This window comes from Arvicanthis niloticus, chromosome 1, assembly GCF_011762505.2.
Source record: "Arvicanthis niloticus isolate mArvNil1 chromosome 1, mArvNil1.pat.X, whole genome shotgun sequence".
Lineage (NCBI taxonomy): Eukaryota > Metazoa > Chordata > Mammalia > Rodentia > Muridae > Arvicanthis > Arvicanthis niloticus.
This window is the reverse complement of record NC_047658.1, coordinates 148,181,520-148,206,738: the sequence shown is the minus strand read 5'-3', so window position 1 is coordinate 148,206,738 and position 25,219 is coordinate 148,181,520. Positions and strand designations below refer to the sequence as shown.

General features: G+C 48.6%; 1 protein-coding gene across 1 annotated transcript in view; it reads left to right on the top strand.

Moving 5' to 3' along the window:
* Slit1 (slit guidance ligand 1) overlaps positions 1-25,219 on the top strand; it is a 147,140-nt gene that overhangs the window by 9,550 nt on the left and 112,371 nt on the right. The window contains exons 2-4 of the mRNA XM_034504193.2: positions 6,927-6,998; positions 9,152-9,223; positions 14,621-14,692. Of these exons, the coding sequence (XP_034360084.1) occupies positions 6,927-6,998; positions 9,152-9,223; positions 14,621-14,692 (216 nt within the window). The remainder of the gene's footprint in view (positions 1-6,926; positions 6,999-9,151; positions 9,224-14,620; positions 14,693-25,219) is intronic.

Here is a 25,219-nt window from a genome sequence, read left to right as displayed (position 1 = left end):
TATGCTCACATAATCCAGCAATTGATCCCCAGTTGGTGGCACTGATGGGGGATACAGTCACTGGAAGTGGGCTTTGAGAACTCAAATCCCTATCTCTACTTTGCTCTCCCTCTTTGTTCTTGTGGTTTGAGATGTGTGTTCTCGGCATCTGGTTTCTGTGCCTATGTCTGATGCTCATGAGATGGAACTGTAAGACAAACAAACTCTTCCCCCTGTGAGTAGCCTTGATCATGGTATTCTGTCATAGCCGTAGAAAGCAAACTAATATACTTCATGACCCAAAAGAATCGAGAGCAGAGCCGGGCGGTGGTGGCGCACGCCTTTAATCCCAGCACTTGGGAGGCAGAGGCAGGCGGATTTCTGAGTTCGAGGCCAGCCTGGTCTACAGAGTGAGTTCCAGGACAGCCAGGGCTACACAGAGAAACCCTGTCTCAAAAAACCAAAAAAAAAAAAAAAAAAAAAAAAAAAAAAAAAAAAAAAAAAAAAAAAGAATCGAGAGCAGAAACCCCGAAGAGCTATTTTGTACACTCACATCCGGGTTCATAGCACCACTATTCCCAATGGCCAGAGGCTAATGGAGGTACAAGCGATAAATACACAACAAGAACATATCATTCAGCCTTCGATGGAAGGCTCTCCTGCACATCTTGCAGCCCATGCGCTTGGAGGACCTCTGTGGCTGGCTGCTTTCACTAGCAGGATTTCTTTGCTCACCTAGGGCTCACCCAGGAGAACAGAAGGCGCTGGAAGAGAAAAGATTCTTGTTAAGAGGCACATGGAATTTTGAGGATATGTCTATCTGGGGAATGCATATATATCAAGTGGGTTGGGGGTGGGTTGTAGGGTAGAGGGACCAGGGAAACAGAATCCACTGAAGCCAGTACTCCTGGAAACATGTCAAATTAAGGCAGATCTACTGCTGCATTTCAGAAAGCCGATTGAAACATGTGTTGTGTGCTGTGTTAGACCCTGGAAGAGCTGAGGAAATCAGATCAGATCAGATCAGATCAGATCAAATCAAATCAAATCAAAACAAATCAACAAAATCAAACCAATAAAACAACTAGGCCCATGTTTTCAGAAGCTTCTTTCTGGTCCTGGGGCCGGGTAGAGGGTAGTGAGGTTGTAACATCAGTTCAAGACTCCTTCAAATCCCTGTAAAGTTGTCCCTGATTTGGGATGTGGAGTCGAGGATGGCTCTATGGCTCTGGACGAGGAAGGGAACGTTGGAGTGAGTTAGGCCAATGGAAGGGCAGGACCTCCCAGGCATAGTGGATGTCAGGCTCCAAGGCTGTGCCACAGGCCTTGAAGTCTGGTGGGGCTAGGAGTTGAGAATCCCTCAGGGAAGGCAGTGGGGAGCTCATAGTGCATGGTAAAGAGGTTTTGCCTTGATTCCAACAGCAATGGGATGGAGGTGGGGGTCAAGAGTAATTCCAGGACTTACATGAGGATCAGATTGGCAGCTTGTAAAGACTCCCCTGGCTGTGGCTCTTTGAATAGACTAGAGGAGCCCCAGGGTGAATGTGAGGAGCCCATGGACATCTCTAAAGGGAGTTGGGACAAGGGTAAAGGCCTGAGGTGGGCCTTGCAGGCAGCTAGACCCACTCACAGGTGTCTTGCCAGGCTGTATGGGCCTCAGGACTCTGGGTAGTGCTAAGGAGGGTCAACCTTCCCTAAGTACTCCCCTCCCCCCAGCCTTTCCTAAGTACTCCCTCCCCCACAGCAGTACCTGATTGTCCACCCAGGGAAGAGCTAGGAGCCACAAGCAACCCAGGGACCTTACATCATTCCTAGTGAGAGCGTTCCATCACCAGTGCAGGCTTGGGTCACTATGGGAGTGTTCTGGTCCCTAGAGAACAGGGACAGCTGGACCTCCAGAGTGGTGAGGAATTATGGAAGCTCAAGACTGGGCTGAGCCTCCTGAAGTCTAAGCTACCCAAGGATCCCGACTGCTTCCTGAGAGGGATGGGTTAAGGGTCAAGAAATCCTTCTGGTTTGGTTTTCCCTACATAGCTGTGCTTTGGAGAATTTTCTCCAAAATCTTTTTGCCATTCAGGTTTTTATTTTGGTCTATGGCCCCATAGGAACTGGCCAAAGTGGGGACATTTGTGACCAGGGTGTGCCACCTTCTTTGAGGAATGATAAGGGTAAGCTCATTACTCTTAGAAGAGAGAGGTATGCTCTGGTGTTTAGCCTGGGGGTTGAGATGTGAGCTCTGGTTCCTTCTGCTTTGATTGAGCTTGACAATCAGTACCAGCTTGGCCTGGGGACTCCACCCATGATCCTGGAGGAAAACAATAATACCATAGTAAAAAAAGTCACAGCTGGCTAACCTCAGATAGAGAGAGCAAGCGGTGGGCTGGCCATTCATTGTTCTTGGTGTTTTAGACTTGAAACATGAAGTCATTTAAACTCCACCCTACCTCTAGGAGAGGAATATTATTATCATCCTCATTTTACAGATAGGGAAACTGAGGCACAGAACAGTTAAGCTCAATGCCCAAGGATGCATAGCTAGTGCGGTGGCAGGGCCCAAGTCCTTCCGCTTAGCTGGGTGGGCAGGGAGCCTCCTGATACTATTGCTTACTATTGCTTAGGCAAAGCTCTGAGTCTTACCACAGGACTCCAGAGCTCAAAAGTGACCTTAGCTCTGTCTAAGGTCTTATTGTACTGGCTGAGGGGACAGAGTGATGAGACAGGAGAAGGCTAGAAACTTCAGGCTTCTTGGCATCAAGGTAGAACCTCAGCCTGGCTCCATCCTTGCCCCACCATCTATTGGCTGCGCACCACTGGGCAAGTTGCTTCACTATTCTGTGCCACTGTAGGAACCAGTAAGGAGTGGCAGGGGTGAGGCTCAGTGGTGAAGCAACAGGGAGCCCCACCCCTGAATTCCTCTGAGTTCTGAGGCTGGGAGCTGTCCTCGTGGGCACACTGGCTACTCTGGCTGCGGTGGTCTTGGGTGTGTGTGTATCCCAGCAGCATGTCTGTTGGGAGAGGGTCTCCATGGCTACATGGCATAGTAATCTCTGGGATTACCTGTTGGAGGAATAGAGGCTCTGCTGCTGTGTATTCTAGCAAAAGGCCATGGTTATCCTGCTATGACAAGGGCTTTACAACCATGGGAAGGTCATGCCTCAGGTAAGGCCTATATGATGTTTCTAAGTTGCCACTGCCCTCAGACCTGGTAGGGAGAGGGGTTCTCCCTAGAAAGGGGGCACCTAGCTATGGCCATGGAGAATGAGGGGCTGGGACAGAAAACCACCAGTAGGGACTCTTGTGAAAGAGGCCGGTCTTGCCATTGTGCCTTGCCTTGCTGTCCAGTCTCTTTCAACATGGAGAGGGTGATGGGTAGGAAGGGAGGAGGAGGGGCTGGCTGACGTATGTGTACCAGTGTCCTCAGCATCTCAGTGAGAAGTGAGACATGTAGGTGCCAGACGTAATCAGAGGTTCCTGCCCGCCTGCCCACCTCCAGCTGCTTTCATGGGAATTCTGTGCTTGGGGATTCCTGAGTTCCATGTTGGCCCTGTCTTGAGTAGGCAGGTTCTAAGGTTTGTCATTGCTCTGTCAGTGGTGTGCTGGGAATATACTATAGTCAGTTGCCTTATAAAATGGCCCTAGGAAGTCTTCCAGAAATACTTGTGAATACACACACACACACACACACACACACACATACACACACACACACACACACACACACACACACACACACACACACACTCATATCCAATTGAGAGAAAATATTCTAGAATGCCCAAGGGGGTTATCCCTAGTGATTATTCTTAGTAATACACAGTTTTAAATTTTTCTTTCTTTTCCAGGATTTAAAGTTCACGTGTCACTGATTTTTATTTTTTAATTAAATATTTTTATTTAAAAATGTAATAACACTTTTAAATGAAATAATTTGGATACTGCATTGGCTTACAAAACTTAAAGTGCAGAAAGTAAACTGAAAAGCTACTAAAGTCACCTTATATCTTAGCACTTATCAGTTATAACTGTTAACAAACGTGTGTTCCCTGGCTCAGCTCTCCTGTGCACAGGTCTGTGCATGTGTGTGAATGTACATGTAGTGGCTCTCATGGGATACAGACTGTCTTTTGACCTGCCTCTACATTCTGTGTGGTGGCAGCTCTCTGTCATCAGGCAGGTTTGTAGTTCACAGTGTGCATTTGGTTTTCTGAAATTCAATCAAGCGTTGGTTCTAGTTGACCATTTGAGTTTTGTTTACTTCTCTGTTGCTATGATGAAGTAGCATGATGCAGAGGAACTTATAGGAGAATTTACTTTGGTTTAGGAACCCAGAGGCATCCATAATGGGAGGGAAGGCATGACAGCAGGTGGTTGGAGAAGGAAGCTGAGAGATCACATCTCCATCCACACGGATGGAGAAGAGTCAAAGTGGAGCACGGTGATGAACTCTTTTTTTTGTTTGTTTGGTTTTGTTTTGCTTTTTTTTCAAGACAGGGTTTCTCTGTATAGCCCTGGTGCTGTCCTAGAACTCATTCTGTAGACCAGGGTGGCCTCGAAATCCACTCAGAAATCCACCTGCCTCTGCCTCGAAAGTGCTCGGAGGCGTGCACCACCACTGCCTGGAGGGGATAAACTCTTAAAGCCACCCCCAATGATCCACTTCCTCCAGCAAAGCTGCATCCTCGAAAGGTTCCATAACTACCCAAATAGTGCCACCCACTGGAAACTGAGTGTTCAAAACCCTGAGCCTATGTGTCACATTTTAACCTTACTACAGTTGTTTAAACATCTTTTGTCCTTATAACCAACAGATATATACTTGTATAATAAGAAAGACAAAACCACCAAACAAACCTACCTTGTGCTGTAGGGTCTGCAACGGAAAGTTTTATCATGATGGCTCCTAGGAAGGCTGAAGTACTACCTTCAGGAGCCAGTTAGCAAGGGTTCCTGAAGATGATTCTAGGGTTTGAAGGAAAGTTGCGTTGAAGAAGGTACAGATAGGTGGCCATTCTAGGAAGAAATGTTTTAATCAGCAAATCAACAAGGCCTGTTATCTCATGGAGAAGATGTTCTCACTGCAGTTAAGATGAGGAAGGGTCTGGGTCTGGGTCTGGGTCTGGGTCTGGGTCTGGGTCTGGGTCTGGGTCTGGGTCTGGGTCTGGGGCACTTGCTGATGGTCTGGCAACTTGGAGCACCACTGAAGCCCCTCAGATCCTACTATAAAAGGGATGAGGACAGAGAGTCTCAGTCATACGGCATGAGTCAAATGAACTACTGCCTTGTCAGCTTTGAATAACAACCTGGGCCTTATGGGTCACAATGATGATGGCTTCTGTCATCTCTCAGCTGTTGTCTTTGAGAGAGCATCCAGAATCTGAGAACTGCTGTTCCCTCATCTGTTAGATGGTCATGATAGCAACTTAGGTGAGGACCTAGGTTTTTGAGACACGTGGAAGCAAATAATACACTTAGTTCTTAGGGGATGCAACTGTAGAACATTGTCTGGACCACATATATCTCAGCACACTCCAGAACAAAGGAGACTTGGTTTGAGTTCATGGTCATACCTGGAACTTTTGACCACTGTTTGACTAAGTGAGAAGAAAGGCTTACAGTGAACATTTGTGTGTGTGTGTGTGTGTGTGTGTGTGTGTGTGTGTGTGTGTGTGCGTGCATGGACATGCACATGTACACGTGTGTGTTGAGGTGGGGCATTTAGGTTGATGAAAAGCACGCAGTTGACAGCGACAGTGGTAGGGAAGAGGAGTCAGTGTGGCTCCTGTCCCAGGGATGGGTTAGATGCTGGTTGGAGGGGACAGATAGGGTCTGAGTGTGTACTGTAGTGGCTAAGACAGTACAAGAACTTGCTGGTAATGAAGTTTTCTGAGAACTTCCCCCTCGGAGAGGCCTGACTTCCCGAGGCTGAGCAGGGCCTTTGGGAAGAGGGATTTCTGAATAGAGACTGAGCAAGCACTAGGAGGCTGAGGGGGAAGGGGCCATACGGCCTCTGAGGTGGGGTCTGTGTCTTTGCCAATGAGGATTGAGACGTGAGCCCAGGATCTGTTCTAGTTTCTGGAGGTGGGCCAAGGGAAGGGCAGAATTGACCTTGGAAGTGAAGACAGGGCTGATGCCCAGGACAGTGTGGGAGAAGCCATAGCATCAGTAGGTCTGACTCCTGGGGATGGAGCGCAGGTTCAGCCTTCTCTATTTGGCCATATCATCCAGTTAGCCACCCCAGGAAGGTCCATGGGTCCCTGTGTGAGACCGTCACTGGCTCCTTGCTTTTTGTCTGCTTGCACTGGGTTTGCTTGGACCCTCAGTCTCTCACTCCCCTCAGACACTCAGGTCGACTCAGTGGGCTCCTGCTTGAGTTTGCTCTTCCTTGTCTTTTGGTCCTCAGCTTGAGTCTCATTTCATCAGGACTCCTGAACTGCATGGCTCTCCTCTGCTTCTCCTGTCAGAATATGAACCACTGTCACCCATGATAATACTGCGGTTGTCCCCAAGGGCAGCCATGGTCCTTACCTGTGTATGTTGGTGTAACACTATGAGGCTGTCAGAACTGGTGCCCTTCATTTTATGGTTGGGGATTCTGAGGTTTGGCTAGGATACCCCTGAATGGCCCCCATGGCCTATTTCCAGGTTCTTTGCTCTGTGACCTGTCACCTAGGCTGAGTCCCCGGGGTAGAACCATGTTTGGAGTTTCTGCACACCTCAACAATGAGCCATGAGTATTGTCCTACTGCAGGAGCATGGGATACTCAAATGCCCCTGCCTGTTGGGCTTCTTGGTGGGTGGTGGGGTGCAGGGAGAGGGGATATATGCTGGGCTTCACCTCACTGGTGAGGCAAATGGCTTGAGCTGAGCTGGGAGGAGGGGAGTCTGAGCTGAGCCTGGGGGGCCCAGACCACTCCTTTCACTGTTTCCTTTCTCTGCTTCTCTTCCAGAGAGCTCAACGGCAACAACATCACTCGGATCCATAAGAATGACTTTGCTGGGCTCAAGCAGCTTCGAGTGTTGTAAGTACGAGTTCCCATCATGCTCTGCCTCTACCTGATGCCAGCTTTGGCTCTGGAGTTCTGGATGGGAGTCTGAGAGCCATAAGCTAGCACAGGCCTTCTATGTGGAGTCAAGGGTCTCCCGAGTGGGTGAAGTGGGTGATGTTGAGTGTCCCGACCCGGAGAACTTACTGCCTCCTGTGTGGCTGAGAAGAATGGGGACAGAGGACTTGGATGAACACTCTTGGTCATTTCTCTCTCCGGAAGGAAGAGCAGGTGGCATGGAGGGTCTATAGGTCTCTGCTCAGTTGTGCCTTCTCTGGTGGGACACCACAGGCGGGACCTAAATCACAGCTAGGCTTCCATCAGGCTCTGGAGGCTGAGATCCTGGATCAAGGTGTTGCAGGTTGGTTCCTGATCAGGCATCTGTGCACTGTGACCTTACATGGCCTGGCTCTGTGAGCATACAGAAAGGACTCACTGGTCCCTGGGTATCAAACTGACCCCGACCCCGGATTACCACATCACTTTAGCCCTGTCCCTAACAACCCTGCCTCCAAACACATCATACAGGACATTAGAGTTAACATACCGGATGGAAGGGTGGGAAACACACTACAGTCTACCATCTCTAGTGGACTCCTCTTCAGCAGGGCTCCTCCTCAGCAGTGCTCCTCCTCAGCAGGGCTCCTCCTCAGCAGGGCTCCTCCTCAGCAGGGCTCCTCCTCAGCAGTGCTCCTCCTCAGCAGGGCTCCTCCTCAGCAGGGCTCCTCCTCAGCAGTGCTCCTCCTCAGCAGGGCTCCTCCTCAGCAGTGCTCCTCCTCAGCAGGGCTCCTCCTCAGCAGTGCTCCTCCTCAGCAGGGCTCCTCCTCAGCAGTGCTCCTCCTCAGCAGGGCTCCTCCTCAGCAGTGCTCCTCCTCAGCAGTGCTCCTCCTCAGCAGGGCTCCTCCTCAGCAGGGCTCCTCCTCAGCAGGGCTCCTCCTCAGCAGGGCTCCTCCTCAGCAAGGCTTTTCCTCAATTGGTCTCCTCAGGCCCTGGTTCAGAGGGTGACAGGGAAGGGGGACAGTAGAAGACAGATGTGACTTTACTCAGGTGTCTGAGGATGGAGGTCCTGGAAGTGGTAGACACAGCCCTGTTGATTGAGGTGGCTGGCCAGCAACGGGCTATCTGCTGTACCTACCAGGCAAAGATGAGGTGTTCATGTTGGACCCCCATTCCCCTATCCCTCTATGCTCTGCTGCTCTTGGGAAGCAGAGGCAGCCTTGGCAAACAGGCATCTGGCCTCAATACCTCAGTTGAATTTGGAGGCTCTGTCCCATCCAGTGGGCAGGAAGCCCATCATCAGATATCCAGAGTCCCTCACCTTCCACTGTCTGGGTAGTACAAGGGTATTGGGCCATAATTCTTTCAGAATTATAGACTTCACAGTTCTGGGGGGAGGGTCTTTGAAGGAATGGGGGGACCTTGTGGATAATCCTCATTGAGGTTAGGGGGCAGACCACCCTGCTTAAACCCTGCCTGAAGCCTGGGCAGGAACATGCAACCCATCTGCTTGGGTGTGGAGAGGGGAGACCACATGAGGAAAGTGCTTCAGTGTCTCCAGAATGACCATGCAGCATCCCATCTCTTGGTGGTGCCCTCCAGTCAGATCCTATGAAGCAGAGAATAGGGGGATGGGGGAAGATGCAGAGTCCCATAGAGCCAGGTGATTGGTTGGCCTGGGCATCCCATTCCTTTCTTCAGCAGACAAGCCTATCCAGAATATGGTGCAGACAGTGGGGGTGTTGTCTGGCCACTGTGGCATATATACATAGACTCTGCCCAGCTGGTGTGGATTTCCGCTGCCATGCTGGCTGAGTCTCTTAGATGCATGCTCTGGACCAAAGGACAGTGTGTACCCAGAAGCCTAGCATCTTCTTCAAGCATAGCTGTGGATGCTGGCACTGTGCCACTCTGCAAGGCAGGGCTTGGTGAGGAACCTGAGTTGGGGACTTTGTGAAGTTGTGACCACTTCATCTCGATCTACGAAGGGCCTGGGAGTGGCTCCCTCTGCCCCCTCACCACCACCCCAGCCTACATTGCCCTGACAAAGATCGTTGGGCTTCTTCTCCTTTCCAGCGATTCCTAGGAACCCTTGTTTAGCATTCTGTAACTAATCTGTCTCTGCCTCCCAGGCAGCTGATGGAGAACCAGATTGGAGCTGTGGAACGCGGAGCTTTTGATGACATGAAGGAACTGGAGCGGCTGTGAGTATGGGGAGGGTACAGGGTTGACATAAGATCTGGGGTGCTTAGGGAAGGCGACCCCAGCTTCACCCTGTCTGATAGTGCACTGTGAGATGGTAATCAAGAGAAAAATGAAAACCGACATCCACCCTCCAGGCAGGCCCGCTGTTTGTCTCTAAGAACACTCGGAGGCAGCGGAGGTCACACAACTGGAATTCCTTCCATCCGCCTCTCCTGGGGTGTGGCTGCCATTCACTGATTGGTGTGTTCCTAAAGGAGTCATTGCCCCTGGGGAGCACCCCCCCCCAGGCTTGCTGTCTTAGGTACAGGACCACAGCATAGCAATGAGGAAGTGGAGGGACACTCAGAGCGCAGGGTCTGTGTGGCTTGCTCCTGAGTGAAGCTTTCAGTTTTGAAACTGGGTCTTGGTGAACTGTCTACATTTCACCTTGGTGACCATGAAAAGGAAGAGGCCTGGTGGGTGAGGACAGGGGTTAGCTCATGTCTCTTTATGGTGGTCACCCATCTGGTCCTGCAAAAATGGTTTGGATGCAGGTATTAAGTGGGAGAGTCCCAAAGTTCATGTTCTTTGACCAGAAAGGTCATTTCATATTAAGGAACTGACCAGAATAATGGCTAGAAATTCATATTTCTGTATGTCCTTTGCAAATTACCAAAACCTTAGAAATACCCATTTGGTTGGAGATAAGTTACAGTCAAGATTGAAACACCATCAACACCACTGGGGTGTGCTCACAGCACGAATGAGGCAGGAAAGACAGGAAGTGAAGACTCTGTGTGTGTGTGTATATGTGTAGACAGATAGATAGACAGACAGAGACAGAAACACAGAAAAGAGATAGAGACAGAGAGAGACAGGAAGACCCAGATGGACCTAGATGGACCTAGACAGAGTATCGAGGAGAAAACAGGTGAGACCATTAGCTTACACATACCAAAAGGTGAAGCAATGGACCAATTCAGCTTTGTTCTCTCTCTCTCTCTCTCTCTCTCTCTCTCTCTCTCTCTCTCTCTCTCTCTCTCTTCCTCTCTCCCTCTCTCCCTCTCTCCCTCTCTCCCTCTCTCCCTCTTTCCCTCTCTCTGCCCCCCCCATGTTGGCACAATGAATTTCTATAGCAATTACAGCTAGTACTGAGGTCTGCCACTGCCAGGTGTCATGTGAAGCCCTTGGCCCTGTGGTATGTCACCTAATCCTCAGATAACTCTGCTGCAAGTGTCATTCCACAGATGAGACACCTAGGTGTCTAGAAGCTAAACCACAAGTGCAGAAGAGGAGATTAGATTGTTTTGTCTTCAAGGCTTAGACTATTAACAAGTCAGACCTAATTAATCTCTCTCCTTTCATTTTTATGTTAAAGAAAACAAAGCATTAACCCAATGGAAAGGGACATGTTTGTCTCATTGTCTTCTTGCAGCTCAGAAACCTTCCCCCTCCCCCCCAGGCCTTAAACTGAGCAGCCAGCCATCCAGTGCTAGGCCAGATGTTCATTTCTGTGTCTGCTTTCTTTAAAACTCTTACAATAAGATACCTGGCTCTGTGGGACTGACTGACTTGGATCCACTCCATTCCACCTCCCCTCTGGTTTTGCCAGGCCTTGGAGTAGAGGAGGCGTGGCCCCTTGTACCTGCTGGGGCTACCTGAGACTTGGCAGGGGCTTCCTTTCTCAGTCACAACTGGTCTCTGCAGACCTTATCCCTTCTGTCCCCTTTCAGCTCCTTTCCCTGGGCTGGGTCACCTGGGGGTGTCAGATATGCACTGTGAACCCCTTCCGTGAGCAGCCAGTGCAGTGGCCATCTGCTCTGGTTTGTGGGAGACCAGGGGGATCGGTTTGTGAAAGCCGGTGGGAGTGCGGAGTCAGAATAGAAACACTCAGTCTGTGGATATAGCGTTTTCAATTAAAATGGAAATGTACATTTATTGGCCTCTTTCCCAGCCTCACCCCCAAGAATTCCTCTATTCCTTTTGGTATGAGACAGTGACTGGGGTTCTGTATGGCTGTATTCATCCAAACCACACACATAAACCGTGTGTGTGTGTGTGTGTGTGTGTGTGTGTGTGTGTGTGTGTGTGTGTGAGTGTGTGTGTGTGTGTGTGTGTGTGTGTTTCTGGTTTTGGTTTCTTGAAGGTAGAATGAGATTTCTTTCAGCACCTTGGAAGCAATTTGGGTGAAGAATTAAATCTTTTTACTGAATTCAACAGCTCTTCAATTGGCAGGTTTCCTTTTTTTTTTTCTCTCTCTAAGATCTCTCCAAAGCAGCCAACATAATTTTCATATAGATGACTCTCTTCCCAGTGGCATTACATTTATTTGTGAATGAACGTGATTGAATTGTGTAACCCTATTTCTAAGTACCTGTGCTGTAAACAAGGTTGAGAGCAGACATAGCTGGTTCTCACAAGCAGTTAGGAAAAGCAGATATAGAAGCAGGAGTGTGAAGCCCTGCAGGTCATGAAGTCTAAGCCGTAGCCAGGGCTAGCCTGCTGCGCAGAGGTCATGGAGCATGCTCAGTTGCCTGGGCAGTCAATTATGGGGGACATGAGCTGGGATGGGAGTGGCAAAAGGGCAAGCTTCAGAAGCCTACACAGCTTAGCTCAGGTTAGCCGCTTTCCCTCTTGGCATCACAGTCTGCCTCAACTCTCAAGAGGGCAACTTCACGATGTCAGCAAGCTAGTCTTGGGCACCTGGTAAGAGGCAAGCTCTATGGAAAGATGACAGCATTAAACATTTACTGCTGCAGGGAGGGAGGTGTGTGCGCAGATGAGAGCATCATTTGAGAGGAGGAAGCCCGCTTTTTACTCTGCTTCCATCCTATGAGGTGATGTCTAGAAGCATCTGTCTTGGTACACAAAGTTGAGAAAGGCAAAGAACGGCAGGGGCCCTCGGCTGCTCTTTTCATTCTGAGATATCCTTGTGTCTCTTGTGACAAGGCTCACTCCTTGAGCGTTTTTCGATTTTCCACTTTAGTCATTGAATTTCCTTCCCTTCCCCCTTCTGAATGTTTTCAAAAATTGAAGGCAGAAAAATGAGAAAGTCTTGGGGGAAAACAAAACAAACCTAAACCTAGCAATTACCAGGCAGTGTAAATACAGGATTAATTTATTGGCCTGGGGATAAGGGACTGGGAGAGATCCGATGTCTGCTCTTGTTGCTTTAAGGCTACATCAGTGGTCCCTTTTCTTCCAAGGCAATGTTGTGGTTCCCTAGGAACCTGCCCTTCAAAGTCAATTTCTTCCAATTGGTCTCCTAAAGCTGTAAATCTGGTTCTGTCCTGCACTGGAACATGATGGTCCCCAGTGCGGTGACAAGACCATTCTCACATATCAGATGCAAGACGACCTCAGAGGAGCTAACCACCCATGAGCTCCTGCATGCTGCGTGGAGTTCCTTCCGTCTCTTCTCTCCCACCAGAAGAAGTTGTTGTTGTTTTGTTGTTGTTGTTGTTTTGTTTTCTGAGCTAACTCCCAGTCAGTGAAAGAAAACCTGAGTGGCCTGTGTGTAGCACACAGTGCTGACGTGTTGCGGGAGACTTTTGCAGAAGTCTCCTTTCTCTCTCTCTTTCTCTCTCTCTTTCTCTCTCTTTCTCTAAATATTTATTTACTATTATTTGCTATAATTTCTCAGAAGTAACAAGCAATCTTCCCACAGCAGGTGTGGATCCTTTCTGTGCTCTGTCTTCCTGCCAGGCAGATTCCAGACCCAGACTTCTGGCTCCTGCCCGTGTGCAGGGTGATCCTCTTATGTGCCCCAGAATAGCTGTTCTCAGCCTGTGGGCCGTGACCTCTTTGGGGATGACCGGCCCTTGTATATCAGATATCCTGCATATCAGACATTTACATTGTGATTCATAACAGTAGCGAACTTACAGTTGTGAAGTAGCAACAGTGTAATTGTACAGTTGGGCGGCACCAGGACATGAGGAACTGCATTAAAGGGTCACAGCATTAGGAGGTTGAGAAACACTGTCCTAGAAGAAAAATAACTTTCAGAGCACCACTTAGGTATTAGAAATAAAGGCATGGCGAGGGTACAGCTCAGTTTTCTAGCACTTTCTTCAAGGGCATGAAGTCTGGGTTTACTTCTCAGCCCTGAAATAAAATCTCTATTGTTTGGTCAGGAAAAAAGCTTCCTGGAAAGGGACATGCTGGTGTTTGAGTGTGTTTTCCTTTTTATTTAATTTTTTCCCCCTATTTTGATTTACCTATGTATTTACTTGCTGTTGAGATAGGATCTTTCTGTATAGCCTTGGCTATCCAGGAACAATCTATGTAGATAGACCAGGATGACCTCGAACTCGTAGAGATTTGTCTGTTTCTACCTCCAGGGTGCTGGGATTGAATGATGTCTGTGCTACCACTTCCAGTGCCTGAGTTTTATTTTTTTTAAAACATCCATTATTGATCTATCTATCCATCTATCCATGTATCTGTCTATGTATCTATCTATGTATCTATCTATCCATCTGTCATTTATCATCTATCTATATCTGTCTATAATCTATCATCTATCTATCCATCCATCCATCTATAATATTTATCTATATCATCTATCATCTATTTATATGTCTATCATTATCTATCATCTATTGTCTATCCATCTATCCATCTGTCTATCTATCTATCTATCTATCTATCTATCTATCTATCTATCTATCTATCATCTATCTATTTATCTATCATCTGTCTATCTACCTATCTATTCATCTATCTAAATTCCCCTACTTTTGAGATATGGTCTCAGCCTGTCTCAGGTTGTCTTGGAACTCATTATGTAGGCTTGCCCATCTTCAGGCTCAGAATGATCCTCCTGCTTCAGCATCCTACGTTCTGGGGTTAAAGGCATGTATCCCCATGCTTATCTGAAAGCATTCATTTTTAATAGACGTTATTTTTATTGAAAAAGAACCAGAACAAACAACAAAATACAAAATAAAAACAACAACAACAAAACCAAAAGAAAAACCCAACCAGCCAATCCATCAATCTCCAAGCATGGATGAAGCATTTAGGTCCCGGGATGTTGAGCTGCCCTACCTCATTGGGACCTAGCTCACATTTTATAAGATCAAGGATTCAATTCACAGCTGGAATTGTCTTGGGATCAGATCTTGGTGGGTCATGAAAGGGATGATAGGAAACAAAGGAGAAGGGAGACCGTAGCTGTGTAGGAGGTCTCATCCTCCTCGGTGATGTATGGCTGAGTGGTCACTCACAGGTGAGCCTTGCTTAGAGAAACAGTGCCTTAGAGAAGGTGCTTCCCCTGGTGGCAGGGCGTGGGGGCTCCATTCAGGTCCTCCTGGGACTCCATCAAGGTCCTAATGACTTGAAATGCAGTGCTTTCTGAGTGTCTTCTGCCACCACCTGACGCTTAGGTGACTCTCTCCTCTTACCTTTTCCAGACGACTGAACCGCAACCAGCTTCAAGTATTGCCTGAACTACTGTTCCAGAACAACCAGGCTCTATCCAGACTGTGAGTGACACACGTGGGTTACTACCCACCCTGTGGGGGGTATGGGACCCTGTGTGTGTGCATAGGGGGGTGCGGTGGGGTGTGTGTGTGGGGGGGGATGGAGTCAGTGGCTCTCACTCAGACCTTGGCCTCATGCTACCTATCGGCAGGAAAGGATCTAGGCATCACAGGCCAGACCTTTCTACAGGAGTCTGTGTACGAACTTCTCCAGGCAAGAGCTTGAAAGAATCCTAGTGCACACGCTGCTGCAGGTGGCAAGGTCATGGAGGAAGGCATGTCTGCAACTTCGCTCACAGTCTGTTGTGGACACTCTGATGCCCTTGTCGCTGCCTTTGCATGCCCGTCTTAGGTTGAACCTTCATTCGTTCCACTAAACCCTCGTGAAGCTATTTCTATTTTCAGCTCTGTCTACCTTTAGAATCATGTGCTCTGGGACTGGATTCAGTATCAATGGTGTCAAGCTGTCATTTTTTTTATCAGCTGCAGAGCCGTCGTTTTATTGGCTGCCAGTGTGCTTCTTCCAAGTACAAAGGATACTTGCTAATTGTCGCACCGTGGTTCTCCATGGTTTTGAGTTGTTCTACTGTCTATTCTGTTTTGTGGGATCTGGGGTTGGATGGGGGCCTTTGAGACTTATAAGGAGGCTCTGGTGAGCTCCTCAGCCTACACCGAGCCTTTGGCTACCTTTGTGGTGGGGAGCTCATTATCAGACTACTGTCTTGCATATCAGGACATTCTTAACTCTGGACCTCCCATTTGCTCTATAATAACCTGTTTTTCTTAATTTTTTGCTTTATAACTACTTAGCACAACCATGCCCTATTGTTAGTTTTTTAGAGGATTTTAAAATTTTGAGTTGGGAGATTTTTGAGTCCTCTTAACGGTGGTTATCAACAGTCTTGATAGCCTGGGGTGGGGACTCTGCAGGGAATGGGAGACAGACTGGGAAACAGTCCATCCAAGGTCAGGTGGCTTTGGGTTTTCTCAGTGTAACTGTTTTGGAAGCCAGCATTTCTTCTTGAATTTTGTACGCTACCAGCTGAGCTGGGGTATGCAGCCATGCTTGCTGGGTGGCCAGCCATGAATGTCTGTCATGGCCCTGATAATGCAGGTTCCCCTGCAAGGAACTCCTGCACCTGGTACATGTGACTGTGTCAGAGAGTGTCTCATTGCTTTACCATGGCGGAGACAAGATTGGAGAGGCAAAATAATATCCATGGAGTCACGTGAGCAACCCTGACTCCTAGCCCCACGCTCTTCATGTTTCATATTTCAACAGGAATTTTTGGAGCAAAGGTCTTCCACACTTTAACAAATATTAAGTAGCCAGACTTTGTAACCAAACTGGCATATGGAAATCCACTCAAGGAGGGAGGAGCCTGAGGAAGAGGACACCTGCTCTTGGCAATCCCCTGGGCTGGGAGCCAAGGGAGGCAGTGGCCTCAAGCTCTAGCAGGGGTGGGATGGTATTTCCAAGCTCTCAGAAAGCCTGTACATCTGAATGCTTCCTGACGTACTCTCTGGGCATCTGCTCCCTTGCATTTGGCAGGAGGACATTTTTGTGTAGGGCTATAGCCCGTAGCTGGCTCTGGGCGAAGAGAGATTGTTTTCTTCAGGTCTGTCTCAAGCCCTTCTTCACTCTTTGCTTTGGTGCCGGAGATGGAACCCTGGGCCTCCTGAGTGCTGAATGCACATTCTACTGTGAAGCTGTGCCCCAGCCTCTCCATATCTCTAAATCCCCTCTGTAAGCAAGACATAGGAGCCAGCAGGATTCAGCAGAGAATGCCTGTTAGCGTGTTCCACCCACATCCACCAAAGACTTGAAATCATGTCAGTGCCCGTGCATTCTGTGCACCTCCAGCAGGAGCCATCTTGGAAAGGGCACCTTCTTGGGAGGTGGCTGAGCAAAGTCTTATTGGCAGAGTCCTTGCTCCTCTGCCGGGGCTTACCCAGGCACCATGGCGGTGACTGTATGGGGACAGACAAGGGAGTGTTTAAAGGTTTCCTTGCTGCGATTCTTTGCTTCATCCCCATCATGTTCTGGTGACATAAACATCTGATTCTAAGTTCCTAATCACAAAGCTCTTGGGCATGCTATCCTGAGGACTGGTAGGGGTGACGGTGGGGGTGGGTGTGTAAAGCATGACCATCAAGTTCCTAGACTCCCCAGGAGAGGAACCACGGTGTAGCTATCCCCCACACCTACCGAGATGCAAGGATGTTTCTAGTTCTTTCAGTTCACCTTGCTGTCTTGCTCCTTTCTGTACCACCGAGGACCCCAGGACGCTCCTTGTCAACGGTGACTTTAGTGCCCCAACCATTTGCATCAACCACAGTGTTAACCCTCTTCCTACTTGTAACCACACAGATCAGATCTCTGTAGGGTCTTGGGTCCTATCTCTGGAGATTTGGGGATAGGGATGTTATTAGTCCATCTTAGGCCCAATGGTGGTGGGTGTGTGTGTGTGTGTGTGTGTGTGTGTGTGTGTGTGTGTGTAGTCAGCTGATGTATCGATCTCTCTGGAACTGGCTCCTCAGCTGCAGGTCCCTGGCATCCCTTAAGAAGGCATGCTAAGACCAGCATCGGTACTGTGTTTCTGGTCCCTCTGTTGACTTTTCCTTTGCTTTGGAGGGATCTGTTACTAAGCCTTTACATCTGGAGAAAATTAAAGACTTTCATGCAGATGCTCTGCTGATCAGTGTGGCAGTAGACTTGAGAGGAACCAAATGTGCTGGAGAGGGTGTGGCCAGGGTGTTCAGGTGGGACGGTCCAGTTGATCTTGTCTGTGCAGCTCCCAGAAATCTACTATGTGTTCTATACTAGCAATCCCCCTGGTGTTGGGATAGCTTGTCGATTCCTTCCAAATGCACAATGGATGTCCCAGAGAGGTGCTGTGCCTTGGATCAGAGAGCAGTGGAATGTAAGGACTGGAAGTAGACACTGGGACTCTGAGGGTACATAATGAACCTGAAAATGGGCTTAAACCAGGACTAGGAAATTTCACCACTGAGTGTCCACCCCAGGGAGATAAAGCCCCAGCATAAGTATGCACGCTGCAGCCATATTTAGAATACTGAAGAGAATGTGGAAATAACCTTAATGCCCCACATCAGGGGAGTGGTTAGACAAATTCCAGCGTATTTGCTTGATGGTGTACTTAAGCAGTCATCAGAAATGGCCTTCGTGGGAGATGTCAAATCATGCAGATGTTTGTGATATCAAAAGCCAGAGTTGTATTGATCCCTGAATTACTCTAAATAATACATGGAAAATGACTTCAGAATTCTAGCGGGGATTGACTGCGGGTGATTTTTTTCTTTTGTATTTCCCAGATGTTCTTTAAGAAGGACGTATTGTATTTATGGTAGGAAACCTGCCAGCTTTGAACACTAATGGAAAGCCCCTGTGTCTGAGTTAAAACTAACGCTGGTGGGCAGGGAGGCAGGGCAGTGGTACGGTGCTCGCCTCGCACACGAGAAGGCTCAATGCCATAAACTCCCCAAAAACAACGAGTCCCAGAGGCATGGTGTGGCTTCATTTAGCCCTGTGGATCCAGCTGCTCTTTTGTGGAACCAAAATAATGTCTGTGTCCCAGGGCTGTTGCGAGGTTGACGAAAGATGAACACATTTGTGTCTCAGCATCATTAGCTGTGGCACGTGGCAGGTATCAGGGACATCCGTGCCGGGATTGTTCTGGGAGGAACAACCTAACTCCTACACCTCTCACCTCAGAGTGACCCCACCCTTGATGTAGCTCAGCATCAGTATTGGCTTCTCTGTCTCTGCAGACTCAGCCTGGTCCAGAGTTCTCCTCCTTAGCTTAGAATCTTAGCATCCTCTCTTCACTGCCCAAGGACCTGTCCTCAGCTTTTGCTTCACTCAAGTTAATTTTACTTTTTTAAAGAAGGATTTAGATACCCCTGCAGAAATACCCAGAAAGGCCATGGAGGGAGACTGGGTTACTGGCCAGCAGAAAGACTGAAGTGTGGCTTTTGACTGTCTTTTTGATTACATTCTTGAGCAGTGGAAGGGAAGCCAGCAGAGACCACCTGGGTGGTATTGCACAGGTCACGGTCCTTAGCATCCTCAGACTGTAGGTAAAGTCTTTATTCTCCGACTGAGGGGGCCTGTACCTCTCTTCTTTATTTTATTATCATTATTTTTTAAATTTGTGAATGTATGTGTGGCTTGTGTGCACACGTGTGTGTGCTCATGTATTGGGGTGCACATGTGCACATGGCTGGGGATGCCGGAAGTTGATGCTGGGCATTTCCCTCAATTATTTTTCATCTTTTGTGTCGAGCCAGGCTCTCTTGCTGAACCCAGAGCTCATCAGTTGGCTTTGGTTAGTCCAGCTAGCCAGCCTGCATGTCCCCTTTTTATAGACGAAAATATGCAAGGTCAGAGACTTTGAGACATGTCTAAGGGCTCAGCCAAATTTGAACCTGCTCTGTCTGTGGCTGCGACCAGCAGGGCTGGTCGGACTTGGACAGCCTTATGGATTCAACATGTCCATCTGTCCAGGGGGTGACAGTCCACCACAGTTGCTGTCTGAGGGCTGTGCCACACCTGAGTCTCCTGTTGGGGAGGCTGAACCTGGCAGCAGGTTACCTCGGTTTGGACCAACTTTTCACTTGTCACTCAATTCTCAGAGGGTGTAGAAATGTCATTTTCATGGACTTCCACAGGGCTCAGGTTTGGGGTTGACAGACATGTTTGAATTCTGAGAACTTCTCTACAGCAGCCAGTCCCACACTTCCCTTGGCTAGGTGGGGCCAGGTGCTTGTCCGTGCCTTAGCTTGTCTCCCCAGCTCTGACAGACAAGAAGCTCTCTGGGCCGGCTACACCCTTTACTCATCTTCAAATTGCTTTGGACACTCAGGTTCTCTGGGCTTCTGCTCAGCCTTGAAGCCCTTCTGCATCCGCCCCAGATTGACTTCTTGGTCTCTGCAGATTTCTGCAGGTTTGGGCGGGGTAGGTAGTGATTGAAGCAGCCCAGCTACTTCCCATGTGTGTATATATCCCTGTCATAAGGACTACGATAACTCATTAACAAGGCCCTGGTGGTGGGAGCCAGGCTGGGGAGCCTGTGCAGCTCTGTGGAAGAATGACTGACCCCCACGACCCCGTCTCAAGCTGGGTTTAATTAAACTGTCAGCACTGGTCAGAAGAACAAAGCATCTCTTCCCGCCAGGACCCAGCCCCCATCAAAGGCAGGAGGCTTCTCCACTGAAACAAATAGCTGTACAGAATGGATCTGTCTCGCCTCCGAGGGAAATTACCCGAAGCAGAAGGTGACCTCGCTATTGCCACACGTCCAGGCCAGGAGGCAGAGCTGCTAAGTCTGTCCAGCTTCTGAGAAGATGCAGACGGCTGTGTGGGAAATGGGACTCCCAGGTGGCCCCCAGCTCTGATGCAGCCTCCTTCCCGTCTCTGCTGTCCCTCAGGAGTCTTGCTAGGTGTCCATCATTTCTTAAGATCCCACTTTCCAGAAAGTTCTTGAGCTTTGTCCAGAGACAGGAAGCCTGTGAGAGGCTCAAGGTGTTAACAATAAAAGTGGCCTTGCTTAAATGGTGACAGGACAAGCTGGCCCAAGCAGGAGCATCTCTAAGGGACTTCTCTGCTTCTAGCACATTCTCATGTGCCACAAAGCTCTGGAGAGTGGCTGAAAGGTGGCTCAGCAGGTAAGGGTGCTTGTCTATGCAAACTGGACAATCAATCTGACCTGGAACACGATGTTGGAGAGAACTGACTCCCAAGAGTGGTCCTCTGATCTCCACATGGATGTCATGACATGAGCCTGTACTCATGCATAGCATATGCAGACACAATAAAAACCAAAACAGAATTAAGAAAACAAAAGACCCAAAATACTCCAAGCCAGGAATAGTGAGTGGTACACGCCTTTAATCTTAACACTTTCTAGGCAGAGGCAGATGGATCTCTGTGATTTCAAGGCCAGCTTGGTCTACATAGAGAGTTTCAGGACAGCCAGGGCTACATAGTTAAATCCTGTCTACTACCAACAAAATCTATTACCAATAAAAACCCAAACAAGCCAGAGAAAAACTTCTTGTTTGTCAGAGCTGAGGAGACAGGCTGGAGCACAGACAAGCACCTGGCCCCACGTATCTGTGAAGACTGGGATTGGCTACTATAGAGAAGTTATCAGAATTCAAACATGTCCTTCTAGCCCCTGAGCCCTATAGACGTCCATGAAAATGTGATTTCCACATGCCACTTCAACTTCAGGGAGCTCTAGGTGGTCCCATCTCCCAAACCTGTTTCCTTCTTTACAAAGTTATTATTATTTTCTTTTCAGGGAATCTGTTTTAATACCTTCTGGGCTTAGAGTTAAGTTAGTCTCAGACAAGAATCATGACAGTCTAGGTTAGAATTCAGGCCCGTCTGACCCCAAAGCCATGGTCTTATGGCTAATCTGTGTCTAAACTAGGGTGAGGCATGTGTGTGCATGTGTGTATATGTGTTTGCGTGAGTGCGTGCACGCGCATGTGCATATGCATGTGTGTGTGTGTGTGTGTGTGTGTGTGTGTGTGTGTGTGTGTTTATAAAGATTTTCAGGGTCAAGGTTGTCCTGGATCCTGAGTTAGCTGGGGTGGAAGAGCCCATATTAGCAGCAGCATCACACTCTCTTTCTTTGGTTCCTGTTTAGGAAGGTCTTGCTCCCCCTCTGTGCTGGGGGAGGGCTTAAGTGGAGACCCCTGTTGGGTATTTACTTCTGCCCACTCCGGCTGGAGTGTGGGCGCCCGGGGCGCCAACCCTAAGAGCAGATGATCACCTCTGTAGCCCTCAGAGCACAGTCTGGGAGAATGAGTTAGCAATTACTGAGTGCCGTGGATTCGCAAAGTGCCTTCCCATCATTAAATCTGTGCCTGCTGTCAAGACGGGAGAGAAAAGGCCAGCATCCCACTGGGCTGGCTCAGGAGCCTCAGAGAAAAGGGCAGGGCGGCTGGCCTCGCGCTGACAGCTGGACGCCCAGCGAGCCTCTGTGCTCAGCATGGGTGGACGTCCACATAGATCTGCCCCACGCTTTTGGACCCAGCCCAGCCCCAAACAGACTCAGAACCATGCTGGTCTTCACAGTTATGAACAGCCAGGGTACCCCTGCAAAAGGGCTTCATGGTGGTCCCAGGGCGCTGTACTGGCATAACTATAGCACTGGACAGAACAGGATAAGGCAGACTGAATTCTTAAGCCAGAGAAGACAAAGTAGGGAGGTGCACTGCAGGTGGGGGCTGTTTGGGAAGACGGTAGGGAGTGAGGGTTTTTTTTTTTTTTCTTATATTTTGAAGTCTACACAAATGATTTTGCTAGGGTATTGTACTTTGGAAAATTAACGAACAAGGCATTTAGTTGTTCCACCAAGGCGTTTAACCAAGTTTCAGCTAGCATGGAAATAGTTTTACTTTTTATTTAAAAAGAAATTGGTGTGTGTGGGATTGCTGTTAAGAAAGGGTCTCAAGGTTCTCTGCGTATGCGTTATGGTCGTGTAGCTGCTGGGGGTTCTTGTGGGATTTTCTAACAGTGGGAGTCGGGTGTCTCTGACTCTTTTGTCTGCTCTAGGGACCCTTTTCTTCCCACTGGGTTGCCTCATCCAGCCTTGATATGAGGGTTTGTGCTTACTCTTCTGGTAACTTGTTATGCTATGTTCAGTAGATACCCCCACGAGGCCTGCTCTTTTCTGAAGGGACACAGAGGAGTGGATCTGTGGAAGAGGAGAGGTGGAGGAGATAGGAACTGGGAAGAGTGGAGGGAGGGGAGACTGTGGTCAGGATGTAATATGCAAGAAAAAAATAAAAGAAAAAAAATGTTAAAAGGAGCATGCGTTAATTAACAAGCATATTCTGTGGAGATTTAACACTGAAAAAACCATGATTGAGTAAGTTGGAAAAACAGTTATCCATATTGGTACATGAGAACCTAGGATGCTAAGGTTATCTACTACTTTGAGGCAAATAAACGCAAACTTAACAGCAAAAAAAGAAAAAGAAAAAAGAAAGGACAGGGTCTCACTAATCTCACTGTGTAGCCATAGCTGGCTTAGAACTGATTCTATAGACCACACTGGTCTTGAACTCACGAACTAGTCTCCTGCTTGTGTCTCACGGGTGCTGGGACTGCAGGTGTGTAATAGTATGCCTGGCTTAGTGTTCAAATTTGCTTATGAGTGTTTGGGTGTGTGAGTATGTGCGGGCATGCGTGTGCAGATGCACATGTGCATATATGTGTATGCAGGGGTGTGTGCATGTAGACGTGTGTGTCCAGCATCTTTCTCACTGTCCTCCTCTCCTTCAGTGGTTGGCGCAGTGTTTTTCATTGAATCTAGAGCTCACTCATCATCTAGACTGGCTGGTCAATGAGTTCTAGGCATCTTCCAGTCTCTGTGCCCCTTTTCAACCCTTTCCCCAGTGCTGCAGCTACAGACTGCACTGCTGTTCCTGGCTTTTTAAGAGAGTATTGGGGAATCTGAGTTCAGGTCCTCAAATGCATGTGGCAGGTGTTTTATCGACTGAGTCATCTCTCCAATACACACATAGAAATGCTTTCAAAAAATTAAGTTTAATCTCATTGCAACATTGAGTTGTTATATAACCATCTGTTCGGTCTTCCATGCCAGACACTTCCAACTCCGGTTCTGCTTTCAGCTGTTACAGTTCCATGCAACCCGGTGACTTACGGTGGGAGGGTGGGGGGAACTGAGGCCCAGTGGGCTAAGCACAAGTGTGGCATGGCCAACTGTTGGCAGATCTGTCTGTGAAAGCAGGGAACATGTTGGGCACATGGCTCACCAGGCCACACGGCTTTGTCACAGAAAATCTTGAAAACTAGAGTTGTCAAGAAGAGGTTGCTCCCAAGGTTTCTTAGGAAGGTGGGTTTAAGTCCTGAGGAGTGCACGGGGGGGGGGGTGTGGAAAAGGTGTCCGTGGACACAGAAGATGGGGAATCCAGCTGCCCCATGAGCAGGGCCCCCACTGCTCAGAGTGTTATGTAGAGGTCCCCTGGAAACAAGTGGAGATGGATTCAGACTTAAAATCTAGAAGGAGGAATCTGGAGTTGTTGACAGGCAACAGGAGTCACAGTGTTCTTGGAGAGTGATGTGAGTCTTAAACCCTTCATGTAAGACCTCTTCTCTCTGGCTTCCTGTACCTGAGACAGGGTGGGAGGGCCATTAGCCGGCAGCTCGGCCCCACAGGCCTCTCCCTTGGTGGCCTGAACTGCCCCCTCTCTCATAGGGAGAACTGGATATTGCCTCCTCAGTGTCCCCTTGTCCTTTAGAACACTTACTGTGGTAAAGTCTATACAGCAATCGGTCGTTAAGACGATTAAGAGAATGAGAATTAAGAGTAAGAGAATGCTACTTACTCTCCAGTGGCATTAACTGTGCCCCATCACTACTACCCACATCCAGATGTAGTCTCCCCAAACCTGTCTCCTTTAAACAGTGGCTCTGCCTCCCTGTTCTGCTTTCTGTCCTCAAGGACTTGCCTATCCTGTGCCATGTAAATGGACTTAACAGCATTGTTGTACCAAAATTTCTTCATTTTACTGACTAGATAACACTCCACCACTTGGATATGCTGTCTTCCCTTTATCCATCCAGCTGCAGATGGTCCTTGGCTTGCATTGCCCATCTTTGCCGTCTTAGCAATCATTGGGACCTCAGTTACAGCCCGTTTGTATTCTTTATAATCCAGAGCCCTCCTTTCCTCACTGGCTGAAGAATCTCACACAGGGTTGGGGTTGCCTTGCTTTCTTTGGCATAAGTGGGTTTGTCAGCCTGGTGAGCCTTGTCACGTTCCTGCTGGCCAACTGTTCAGAGGCTGTGGGTGGAGAGTATCAGGCTTTTCCTGCCTTCCTCGATGATTCTGGGATCCACGCTGTGAGTCTGGGTTGGCCTCCCATTTAGTGGACTCGGTTCCACACGACTTGGGTTCGGCCTTGGCCTGTGGCCAACAGACACGATGCTGGTTGTTCAGGGCTTGGTGCTGGTGTGCAGGCTGAAAGCATCAACTGCTGGCATGTTAAGTGCTGTGAGGAAGAGTTGTCTGGGCCCTACCTTGAGGGCAGTCACAGAAAGACCTGGACATGAGCCGTGTTTCTAGGAGTGAGAGAAGTACAGATCCAGTGTTTGAGGAAAAAGCGTGCTCCTAGCAGTTGGAGGAGGTGGGTAGGGGTTCCTGTGAAGAAGGACTTGGGAGCTGTGACAGTCACTTGCACATGTAAGAAGGGTCTGATGATCCCTGTGTAGAGTGTGTGTGTGTGTGTGTGTGTGTGTGTGTGAAAGAGAGAGACAGAGACAGAGACAGAGACAGAGACAGAGACAGAGACAGAGACAGAGACTAGCTTTGTAGCCTGGAGACTCTAGTTTTGATGGTGACCTCCTGGTGCCCCTTCAGTCCCTCCTTTAATGGAGACACTGTAGCTCAGGTGATTCCATTTCCTGCTTGGGGATCTTAGGAGCTCAAAGGACAGCTGGTGGAGTTCCTCAGGCAGCTCCCAGTCTGT